Source organism: Mesitornis unicolor, unplaced genomic scaffold (genome assembly GCF_000695765.1).
Source record: "Mesitornis unicolor isolate BGI_N332 unplaced genomic scaffold, ASM69576v1 scaffold7414, whole genome shotgun sequence".
Classification (NCBI taxonomy): Eukaryota; Metazoa; Chordata; class Aves; order Mesitornithiformes; family Mesitornithidae; genus Mesitornis; species Mesitornis unicolor.
Window position 1 is genome coordinate 15,431 of NW_010178055.1, and position 12,308 is coordinate 27,738.

Here is a 12,308-nt window from a genome sequence, read left to right on the forward strand (position 1 = left end):
GTTTCTGGCTTTCTTCAAAGCCTTATGACTGTCTTAGCGTTTCTGAGAAAAGCAGGAACCCTTCACTGTGTAACAGGATGGCTTAATTGCAAAATCTCTCGTGTGTCTCGCTTTTTCCATGAGCCACAGCATCTCTAAGAAAACTCCTGGGAGATGTGCAAAATCAAGGCAATAAGCGATGTCTGAATTCAGCAACGTTAGTTTCGCTTTTAATTTATCAGTCTGTGAGAGTTAACTGTCACACGACTCATAGACCATAGTTTCATGGTTTCTTAATCTGTTATGTACACTAATTTTCTTTGGGCTGACTGCTGAAGGGAGACATTTGTTTCTGCAGGGCATCAGCTGTGCCTGACCCACAAAGCACAGGGTTAACAGAATCTGTAATTACAGAGATATGTGGGCTTGCTGTATTAATCACCTTTTAGAAATGTGGAGATCTCGACTTTCAAATTGAAAATGTTGCTGTAGGTTAATTCCCTCTGCCTGCAGAGGTGCAACCTGAGCCAGGCAGAGAGGCACCGGGCGTATGTTCTGCTTTTCAGTATTTCAATTTCATCTTTGCAAAAGGACAGAGCATGCACCCAATGCCTTGAACCTCTCTCATGCCATTGCTTTCTCCTTAGAAACACGGAATTTTCCTGATTCCCTCTTTGTCTCTTCACTTGCAGCATCAGCGAAAGCTTCCTGACGGTGAAAGGCGCTGCGCTCTTCCTGCCGCGAGGGAATGGCTCCTCCACTCCCAGGGTCAGCCACAGGCGCAACAAGCACGCAGGTAACGCGGCGCGTCGTCCCCTCGCCTGTTCCCATCCCGCCTTTCCTGGAGTCGTTCTCACGGCTGACACACATTTCTGGTTACACCAGGCGTGTATTGAAGGTGGAGCTGCCAGTCTCAAGACTGGTGGCAAAGAAACCTCTGAGTAAAGTCAATGTGACTTCTCGGTGGTGTGAGCAGAGTGAGTAATACGGAGTCAGTCCTCGTTCTGCTGCCTTTATCTGCTGAAAGGCTGATTTGGTTGGTGGTTTTTTTTCTGCTTTGACTCTTTGTTTGAAAAGTCTGAATAATGAAACTCAAACATTTCCGAGTGGGTTGTTTTTCATTGGTGCTTACTCACTGATGGTGTTTTACGGGGATCAGATAATGTGGGGTTTTTCCCTTCCATTAAAGCATCAGCAAAAAAAAAAAAAAACAACATTGAGACCTTCAGACTTTTGCATATGAGACAGAAACAGAGAGTCTGGAGTCAACTTTCTTTGCCAAAAAGCAACCAGCAAAAGGTGATTTGGTTGGTTCCAGATGTGCATTTTTGAATACTTTGGTATCATCAGGCTGTCATACAGCTCTGCATCCAGCAGAGTGACCTCGCTGATGACTGGTCCACCAGAAAATCTGTTTACAAACATCTTTATAGGAAGAGTTTAAGTCAAAAGCAGTTAATTACAGTCTTCTGCTCAGACATAGTACCAGCAGTACCCAAATTGCTTTGAGTGAGATGCATTAATTACCAGTTGTCAAAAGAAAATTAATTGTTCTGATGCTTAATTTAAAGCTGGCCTTTCTGGCAGGGACTGAAGTGAAATTCATTCATGTTTATAAATATTTAAAGGGTGAGTGTCACGAGGATGGAGCCAGGCTCTTCTCGGTGACAAACAATGATAAGACAAGGGGTAACGGACACAAACTGGAACACAGGAGGTTCCACTTCAATTGGAGAAGAAACTTCTTCTCAGTGAGGGTGACAGAGCCCTGGCCCAGGCTGCCCAGAGAGGTTGTGGAGTCTCCTTCTCTGCAGACATTCAAAACCCGCCTGGACGCCTTCCTGTGCAACCTCATCTGGGTGTTCCTGCTCCGGCAGGGGGATTGGACTGGATGAGCTTTGGAGGTCCCTTCCAATCCCTGACGGTCTGGGATTCTGTGAAATGGTCTGTGTGAAAACAGAGTCAGCATTCTTTTAGAAGTTTACCTTGACCTGTCTTGACTTTTTCTCTCCCCAAAATCTTCTGTGTTACTGAAGACCCCATCTCCCCTGGCAGTGGCTGCCTTGGCTTTCCCTTGCAGAGGGGATCCTGGGTGGGTTTCCTTGTGAAACCAGCCCGTGCGAGGCAGCACAAACAGCTTTGACGCTCTCTCCTGGCCTCGTCTGCTTGCCTGCAGCTGAGGTCTGGAGACCTCAGTGGAAAACAGAGTCACTTGTCTAATCAGTATGGGGAGTTTAGAAGCTGGGCTGCCAAGAAAGCAAATCCGGTGTGTTGTAATAGCTTACAGCAAGGTGGTTTGTGTTTAAGAGGATGGATTGCCGAAGGAGGGGGAATTTTTGTTTTTAGAAGATCTTTTATTCCTGTCTTCAACTTACGGGTTGAGATTAAATGAGGCATCAGTACTTGTCCTTTCCTCAGTTTCCCTGCTTCCCAAGTGATGTGAACGGTGTAGTATTTTTTAATGGCACTTGGAGATTTTACTGAAAAGAGACCTTGTATGAGTGTGCAACATCTCTGTGTTCTGTGAACTTTTCTAATGTACCATGTATACCAGCAGACCGAGACACCAAGGGATCAGGGATCAAGGGATCACCTTCCTGAGCAAAACAACCATGCCACCAAAACTAAAAGTGATGTGGAGGTGAACCAGCCGCTGGTGATGAGCTGGCAGAGCGTGTGGCAAAGAAACTCTCCTCTTTTGGACTCTGATAATTCATGCTCAGCTTTAATCCCCATGTGTGTCGTGATTTATCTTGCACACAAAATTAGAAGGGCGATGGAGAGCGGACATGACTTCCCAGTATGAAATTGCAGCCTGTGGATGCAACAGTTGTTTCAGGTGACTACAAGAGCGTTTTCTAGGAAAAGTTTCTGACCTCCCTCTCTATTTGTCAGAGGTGCCAGAATCCAGCATATGCAGTAAATGCATAACAGGAAATAATTAAGCCATTTCTTTAGTCGTATCACCTTCAGCACTGGAAATCACCATTGGCAGATGAGTGGATGTGGCACCAGCTGTCCCCGCTCCTCTCCTGGCAAACGGGCTGCGGGCTGGTGGGCTTGCTTTTGCAACTTCCTTGGGACTTTTGCCATCTCTGGGACACTGTAAGTCACTTCTAAGATCCCACCCAAGCTGGTGCTTTGCACCTAGGCTGCCACCTCCAGGAAACAAAAAACATCTGCTGGTTATTGAACAGTGTGCTAGGAAGCAGCTGCCACCAATGCCAGCAAAGCCGACAGCTCTTCATAGGACAGGATGCGACATCTTTGTGTGATTCTGGCACGTTAAAACCTTTCCTTTGCTTTTTCTTAATCCAGGAAGCTTACAAAACGCCTTGTATGTTTGGGACTGAAAATGCTGTGAGTCGATTAAAGCTGGCCAAGGAAGCAATACTGGAGCTCCCAGGGCTGGCTGGGGAATGGAGAGGAGCGCAATAAACTCTGTGAGGATGAGGGATAATGGAGCTCCTTGACTGAACCTTGCAGAAAGGCTTGTCTGAGAAAATTCCTTTTTTTTGAGTAATCCTGGTGGATTTTTTTAAACTGTAGAAACTTCAGCTCTTAAACCGGTCCCTAATATTTAATTACTGGCAGCAGTTAGATGGGAACTGCTACACTTTGGGGAGAGAGAAACTGAGATGTGGCATCTTTCACTTCAAGCTGCCGAAGGCGTGCGAATGCCTCATGAGTCAAACGTTTGCTGGGCTGCTCCAGGCAGGAGGTGCCACCCGAAGCAGAGGGACCTGTGTCCCTTGAGTCTGTTCCCACCACACAGCAGCTGAACCGTGCTGAAACAGAGCACTGGTGCTGGTGGGGAGATCCTGTCTCCCACTGCATCCCTGGGAGGACGAGCATCCTTTCCTGTGGAGGATGAGCTGGCCTTTCCTGTGCTACCTACCTCCTGAAATAATTGCTGCTCAGGGAGGCACACGCCAGCCACCCTTGGGCAGGAAGGAGCTTGAGGTGCTCATCACTGCTGGCACTTTGTGTGTGGCTTCCCTAGCACTGCAGAGTGCCTGGATTTTTCCCAGCCCCAACTAAAAACGCAGTCCCAGGACATTGACTCATTCTCCAGGAGGAAGGAAGGGGAAAGCAGGGAATGCTGCGTCCTGCATACCCCACTCCACATGTGCTTGCCTCTGTCGTCTGAGGTGGCAGCAGCCCTTCAGCCCTGCTGTTCCTCCAGCCATAGAAATCATTTGGAAACCAGGTACCATGCTCTCGCTGGGGAGCATTTCCTTTCTTCCCCATCCCTTTTGTGGCACTTCTGGATGCTGCTCCATGCCCGAGTTTCCTTATTTCTCAGAGTCTGTGAAACAGCACAGGTTGTAGCACTGCCGATGAATTGGAAAGGGAGGTCAGGGAGCTTTTGTCAGTCTTCCTAGAAAAGGCTCTTGTAGCCAGTTGTGCTGAATGCTGGCTCCAGCCTTGCTGCTCTTCCCTGCAGCGTTGCCCAAGCCGAGCTTCTCGTCTGTGGCAGAGTGGGGGAGCAAAGGCTCCTCTTGCTGCTCTGTGTCACCCACACCTGGCAGCCTTGCATTCACCTTTCTAGGAACATAGATTAATTTTCCAGGTAAGGATGGAAAACCAGCCCATTGCTGGAGGTGTTGCTTACTAATGCTCGGAAGGTAATGTGCTTAGCAGAGAAACTTGTGGCTCCTGGTGTAAAGTCAGTGCAGCAGTACCGACAGAAAGACATTTCACTCACCTTATAGGTGCTTGCTGCTTTAGGAACCTGGGCACTCAGCTCTTTTTAAGAAGACTTTAAAGTTACTGTGGGATTGTGAGGTTTTGGGTTGTTTTTTTCTTTCAGTTTTCCTCAGCCTTACCAGTAAAAGTGTAGCAAATATTTTCTGGAAAAAGTTGTAGTTGCTCGATCTTTCAGGTGGCAATTCTTAGCTGGTTTTGGGTGGAGTTGGCACATAAACCTGTGGGGGCACGTGGTGCTCGGAGATGGGACTGAATCTCACTTGAAAGGAGGTGGTTTTCTCTAGGTAGTAGCTCTGCACTAAGTAATAAGTTAGTGTAAAAGAAATGGCAGATTCCTGATTTTGAACCGTGTGGTAGAATGAGATGTTGAACCCTGGGGCACGATCCGTTTCTGCCATTTTTGCCTTGTCTTTTCAAGGAGCACTGAAATGCTTTTTATCCCTGTTCAAGTGATAACAGGATTTAGCAGGAGCGAGCAGGGTGAGTCGGGAACAGGTGAGCACATGGAGCAAAGAGCAGCTGACGAGAGATGGAGATTTGTCATCCCCGTGTGGGTGGAAGTGACAGCGTTCACGGTGACGTGTCAGGTTTCTTGGTGGACGTTTGCACTGGCTGGGTGGACAGGAACTTGCTTGGCAATTAAAACTGTATTTGTGAGTTCACTTCTCGCTCTTTCCTGCAGGGGATCTCCAGCAGCACCTGCAGGCCATGTTCATCCTGCTGCGCCCAGAAGACAACATCAGGCTGGTGGGTTGGCTTTTTGCTTATCTGCTGTTAACCAACATAAAGGTTAAGTTCCACTTGACAAAAAACTCGTGTGACTGTGTGACCCGTGAAAGCTGTGGTGTGTGAGCGGTTTCATCAGCGGCTGTGGGGAGTCTTCTTCGCAACCACAAAGGTAGAAAAGCAGCGAATTGCGAAACGCCTGCTGATTTGGTCGTTCAGTTAAACAAATTGTATGGCTTAAAGACTGTCTTTGTCTGAACCAAGTATTGAGTACTTCTGCTCTCAGAAAGTACTGTAACAATCGCCGGAGAGGCTGGGTGATTTGGCTTGGTGTCCTGTTTAAATCAGGAGCAGGTGACTTAGGTCTGACCAGTGTGAACATCTGCCCTTCCCCGTTACTTCGGGTGTGTTCCTCACTTTTCTCTCTCAACTTGTTCCACCCCAAAAAGCCATGGCTTATGAGGAAGGAGCACGCAGGGTCCCCATGTAGACGTGTGCCTATATCAAAGCTTGTCTTTCTGCTTTTCTGGGTTTTTGCCTCCTATAACAATGTAATGAAAATTAGGCCTTGCTGTTTATAGCATTGATGTGCTGTCCTAAAGAGCTCCAGAAGCCAAAGAGGAGCAGTGAGGAATTTGTCCAGGACATGTTGAAGTGCTCTACAAGGTCAGGCACGACCACAGAGTATCTGCATCTCTCACCACTCAGTAGCCTGAAGTTTCTTTCTCGTGTTGTCTTGGTGCGTCTTAGCAACGTATGCCCAAAGTAGGGCTGCCAGCATCAGAAGTGTTATTCCGGCACCTCTGGTTTGCTGAATCTGGAGCTGGAGCGATCGCATGAGTATAGCTAGGAAACAGCCTATGGAATGCTTTCCCTTTCAAAAATAACCACCAAGAATAATTTGCCATAAGCAATAAACTAAAGATCCTACTCCGAAACATTCGGGCACACCTTGCTGTCACTAAAATGTCAGTGAAAGTGATGGGAATGGGGGTTTTCAGCGCTTTTCAAAATCTGAGCCGGGGTTAGAACACTGGAAGCTATTGAACAAGTCATTGTTCAGCAATATCACAGGCTACATTGTGTGATTTGGGACAAATTAGCCTTAACAGCTGAATAAGGACTTTGTGGGCTGAGACATAAACCCTTTTGTTCGGAGTTACATTTGGAATGCTGAAATCTTGCATGAGGTTAAGTTCGATAGTCTACTTGAATTTAATTGGTTCTTGACGAACGAAGGGTGTGCAGAGCTGCAATAGACTCTCTCATAAAACAGTAGATACAAATGAGATCCGAAATATAAACAGTACCGAGAGAAATGCATTCTCTTCTTGTGTTGGCCGCTGTCATTCAGAGGGCAGACTTCACAGCTCAGAGGGGAGCAGAGGAATCTCAGCCTCTATAAACCTACACTTGAAACGGGGAACAACTCTTGTTTCTGTTGAAGCTATTGGCAGAGTTTTTTAGCCTTCAATGAGAGCAGGACGAGAGCAATGGTACCGGTGTAAAGTCAGTGGGAAGGAGGGAGATGAGTTAAGAGTACGAACTGATTGAATGTATTCCTGTAGCTTAGCAGAGTGTATTCAGTAATAAGACTTCAGAAACTTGGGCACTTTTTTGTCTTCAAATCGAGTATCTCTGTAAGAAAAGTGTTCTTGTATGAAACACCTGCTACAGCGTGAAGGAGAGGACAGGTCAGTATGAACTTACTTGGAATGTGCCGTTCACAAGGGCTGGTAAAATACCACATCGTACTTCTGACCAAAAAATGCAGCAGGAGATAAAGTTGGGTTGTGTTTAGGTGAACCTTAAACTAAGAAAAACGTTGCTGGCCCTGAAAGGACCACAGGGGACAACTTGTTCATGAACAAACTATAGCAATAACCTTCCTGATTTGAGGAGAAAGTTAACTCTGTGTAGGTAAGCTGTTGAGAAAAACCCTTCCATCTCATCCATCCCTGAAGCTAGATTGACTGGGATTTCACATATCTTCGTTTCAAAAGGCCTCAGAGCACTGCCTTGTGTTCCCGCTGTTGGGTGAGCATATGAACTAGTGTTTAATGAAAAGGGTAGCGGCCAATTTGTGATTTGGTGGGCACGTTGGAGCTCTAATAACACCTTTTGCGGTTGGCTGGTTTACAATGTCGAGTTTTCTGTTTTATTGATCTGGTAAATTTAGCAAAACACATTATCTGTTCTAGTCGGGGTTCTTTGCTTTGTGGGAAGGGTTTTTTGGGTCTGGAGTGTAAACCATGCCCTATTTCTCTTAATTGTTGTTCTGAAAATCCCACCCCGCTGCCTTGGAGCTCCGTGACCTTTGATCGCTGCTTGTCCAGCCCTGCTCTGAAGGGACTTGTATTAAGACCACACTTCCCATTACTGCCAGCCAAATGGGTTTAGCAAAGTTAGATTATGTTAATCCTCTTGCTGCTGGACTGTCCTGAGAAGAAGCAGAACAGAGCTTGTGTGTGGACGCCCCGGACACAAGGCAGTTGTTGTCCACCCGCTCCCGTTTTGGGCAAGTCTTGTTTCTGTTTGAGGTTTGGTTTCTGATGTAGATAATGACTTTAACCACCGAGACCTTGGTGACTGCTTGCTCTTCTAGGTTGAAGAGCACCCTTTCTGTTCTGCTGCAAGCGGTTAGTTGTAGAAACAGCCGTGTTTGGCAGAATTCACACCTTGAAGACCTGACCGCTTTGATCCTTCGCGTTTCCAAAGGAATCCCAGTGACTCAAGGAGCAAGAAGGAAAATAAGGCTGGTTTTAGTATGACTTACCGTAAAGAGATGGGGTGGGGCACAATCTCTTGCTGTACAGAGCACGTCTGTCTGCTGGCATCAGCATTTGGGGAGTTTCTGCGAGTCTCGGGTCCCATGGGATGAGTCCAGAAGACGCAGTGAACACCTCTCCTGCCTGCACTTGCTGTTCCGCCTCATCACCAGAGCTGCTGCGCCCCACAGCGCCACTGGGAAGCTTTCCCTGCCGCTCTCAGCTTGGTCTCCTGCGACAGAGCACTGCTGTGAAGTAGCCAGCTCTGTTCTAGCTGCCTTGTACTGTTTTAACCTTTGTTGTGGGCTCTGCCACATCTCGTGGCCAAGACTTAGCAGCCAGAGGACAGGCGAGGTGTGAGGAGGTCAGAGGGGGCTTCCTGTAAGCTTGGAGGTGCCTTTATGGCCTCAAGACCAAATTAGAAAGAACTAAAGGAGCATATTGGGATAAGCAGCCTACTCCTGAGACATCCCACGCTGTAGTTACCTTGTGAGCTGTTTTTTAGGGATAAAATGTTTAAACTGGGCTCTCTGAGCCATGAACTCCTGTGGGCCACCATGAAGTGCCTGGTGTTTGAGGAATTCAGGTTCGGTTTGCAAAGGAAACACCATTTCAAGCTTCAACCACTGGGCCACGAGGAATTCGGCAGCCAGGCCCTATCACAGCAGGCTGGTGTCTGTCTGCAGCACGGAGCAAGGCCGGGCTGCGACAGCTCCTTCTCGCCCTTGTTTGCTCTCTGCAGGCCCTGCTCAAAGTTCAAGAAGCAGTTTCACAATCAGGTAAACACTGAAGCCAGACAGTGTCTTGGGGTTGGATTAGGCTGTCCAAAGTTAAGATTCAGTGTACATAATTAAGGCACTTCCTTTCTAGGGATGTCCTAGTTTCTCCAGTTGGGATCCTGTGACTAAAATAATTGCAAATGGCTTGGAACAGAGTCCAAAAAGTGTTGCAAATAGAGGCTGTCTGCTGCAGATGTTTATAGGCAAGACTTGCGACACTGGGCTCCTGTCCCTGATCTCCTTGCTACCAGCAGTCTGTCTGTAAGGAGACTCTGGGGAGTCACTTCAGTTCTCGCTTCCCTGTGACTTCTGGAGCGTTACCCTTTGGTGTAGCCTTTCGTGAGCTTCAGCACTGGTCTGGTTTAGGGGAGTTTGGAGTGAGGTTCAGGCATCTTCCAGTCCTGCAAGATCTGGATTTTGGCACTTGGGTGGCTGTGATAGAAGCAGCAAGACACAAAGGCATTCGCCTTTTCTGAGCAATCTGAATCCAACCATGAGTACAGCTTAGTAATAGGGTACCAGCTTAGTAATTTTCCTGCCAGCTGTAAGGAAGTAGCATTGCTTCTGCACCGGGGAAGTTGCTAGAAACATTCAAAGGACCAGCAGGAACCCACGTATCAATTAGGTCCTGGCTGTCCAGCTGTCTGGGAAGTCTGTGGAAAGGGCCTCCTTGGAGCTGCTGTAGCACATGGCAGTTTAAATGAAAGCTCTAGCTCTTTGGACAAAGCCCTCGCTGAGGTGAAGAGCAGGTTTAACACCTGTCTATGCCACTAAATGTGTCATTCCCCATGAGGCTCACTGGGCTGGGACCAGTCAGGACCGTGGCAGCCAGCCATGGTGCAGAAGGCACCAGGGCCATCCCAGCTGAGGAAAGCGTTGTGTGCGATAGCGAGTCCCTTCTCCCTCTGCTGGTTACCCAGCAGAGCCGTACGGGCCAGCCGTACCAGTGCAAACTGCATCACCGCTTCTGCGCCTGTCACTCAGCATGGAAAGGTGGCTCGTGAAGGTAATGGTGTGTGTTTTGCTGGCTGCTCTGCTGATCTCTCCCGTTCCTTTCCTTAGGCTGTGAGACTGGAAAGCACCTACCAGAACCGCACTAGATACATGGTGGTGGTGTCCACCAACGGCAGACAAGACACTGAAGAGAGCATTGTCCTAGGAATGGATTTCTCTTCCAATGACAGGTACTCACAGTGTCCAGGTGGGGGAAATCCTTGTGTTCAGCCATAAATCAAGTGTAGAAACCACTGTCTGGTGTTTGTGCTTTCTGGGAACAGACTGCTTCAGATTTTCCAGCCAAGCACCTCTACTTGAGATCCAGAATTCCCCTTTGATTCTTGAAGGGAGTGACAAATGGGGAGGCAGTGGCACAGGTCAGCATTGCCTTCATTCCTCCCAGCTTGTGTGAGGACATTAAGCATCCTAAGTGTTTCTGAATGGTGAAGGTGAAGCCCTGCATCTGCACACCAAAGACAGGGACAACTCACATGTAAAGGAAGAAAGAGCAGCAATTAGAGAAGCTGGAGATCAGAATTCAGAACCTGATGGTCAGGCAACCCCTTGCATAAAGGGTCTGATGGGAATGTCAGGGTAGCTGATGGCACATCTTGCATGTGTGCTCTCCCTAGACATCAGTATGGCATCAGGGTTTAGTGCTCTTGCTTCATTCATTTTAATTGCTGCTGGAGTGAGTGTAAGCCAGGAGACAGCACCCCTGGTTCAGAAGGGGACACTGGGCACTTCAGAGGGGGCATGGAGGCACACAGCTCTTTTGAAGGGTTCTGAGTACATCTCGTTCTATACAGGTAAAGAAAAACTTGGATATTCAAACAATTTTGGAAGGTGTTGTCCTAGAACTAAGCATGTGCATAACTGGTACAGGAATGAGTCTCACTACTGACCCAAGTTGGTAGAAATTACTTTCCGGTAATTAGCACAGTTACCAGAAAATCTTCTTGAACTGTTTGGCTGAGAAATGGCCTTCCAAACAGCCTGCAGATCACAACAGCCACCGTGCTTCATTTCAAGTGACTTGATTTGGATGCTTAGCTCAAGTGATGGCTGCTAAAAAGGGGGAACCAGCCTGGCGCTGCCGCTGGCTTCCATCCTGTGCACGCGTGCACAGCTGTAGCTCAGAGATGCTCTTGCAGCAGGGTAAGAATAACTCGTCCTTGCACAGGTTGCTGTGAGCTTAGAGCTTGCTATTGGCTGCAGTGTGTGGGCACAGCCACCTCTGATAGCTGAGAGCTCGCTGGTATTCGGTCTCTAATAACATAGCAGGGTCACTTTAGCTTTCTGCTAGAGTTACTTCAGTTGTGGATGGTCAGTCTGATACGCCCTCCCCTAGCCCACTTGGTATTTATAACTCAATGTAGACTTGTTGCTATGGTCTCTGATAAGCGCTTGCTGAACAGTATCACTAAAAATACCCCGGCCACCTTGGGAAGCCTTTTAAAAACGCATCTTTCCATGAGCTCATCTCATGTTGTCAACAGAAATAGCTGCATGCCGCTGTTTCTCCTTGTGCTGGGCACCAGTCACTCTAAGGCGTGTGCAATTACAGGGCTTCATGTCTGCTGACCCTCTGAAGCCTTTGGTCTCAGCCTCTTCCTCCTCTTCTCATGAGCTGCAGAGGCTGACAGGGGTGTTAGGATTTGTGGGAATTTGAGAGCAGTTAAGAGCGGTAGGCAGTTGAATCCAGCTCTTCTTCAGGATGCTGCTTTGATTACAGACCGATATTACAACTTTGAGATTCAGCTTTTTCTTTTGACAGCCTGGTGCTGGTTGTGTTGGGGTTCCCCTGCCTTTCTTCCGTCACTTGACTTCTGCTTTTATCGTGGCTTTTTGCTCAGCCTCACAGAAAGCAGGTGACTGGGAGGGCAAAGAGGTCCAGGCGGCTGAGAGAGGAGTGGGTTTACTGAGAGGTGGCTGCTGTGCTCATCCTCGAGGTGTGGGAGGGAAAGACACCTGCTGGTCACACTGCTGTGTCACCAGACTGATCCCCGATCCCAGCAGCTGCAGCTGAGGGACAAACAATAAAACAAAGCTGTGAATTTCAAAATCAGAGCTGGAACCAAACCACTTGAGCCTGAGAGGGACTTATCAGTAATGAAAGCCTTGAGAAGGCTGTGAGCCCTCTCTGACCTTCTGCACAAAGCTTGCTGCTTCTGAATCCCGTTTCTTCCTCTCCTGGGTGTATGTTAACCCTTTAAGCTTGCTTAAAAGAGTGCTACTGTACCCTGTATCTGGTCAGTGGTCCTTGCCAGACACCTGTAGGACGACACTGGCTCTGTTAGTCCCTGAAGCAATGGTGGGATTTTTCTTCCTTTTTTGTTGTTTGTTGTTG

The 12,308-nt window shown here is 47.9% G+C and overlaps 1 protein-coding gene across 1 annotated transcript in view; it reads left to right on the forward strand.

Moving 5' to 3' along the window:
* Positions 1 to 671: 671 nt before the first annotated feature.
* Positions 672 to 12,308, forward strand: part of LOC104538935 (protein phosphatase Slingshot homolog 2-like) — a gene marked incomplete at its 5' end in the record, with an annotated part of 30,235 nt that continues 18,598 nt past the window's right edge. Inside the window, 3 exon segments of the mRNA XM_010182318.1 lie at positions 672 to 775; positions 5,372 to 5,436; positions 10,025 to 10,146. Of these exon segments, the coding sequence (XP_010180620.1) occupies positions 672 to 775; positions 5,372 to 5,436; positions 10,025 to 10,146 (291 nt within the window).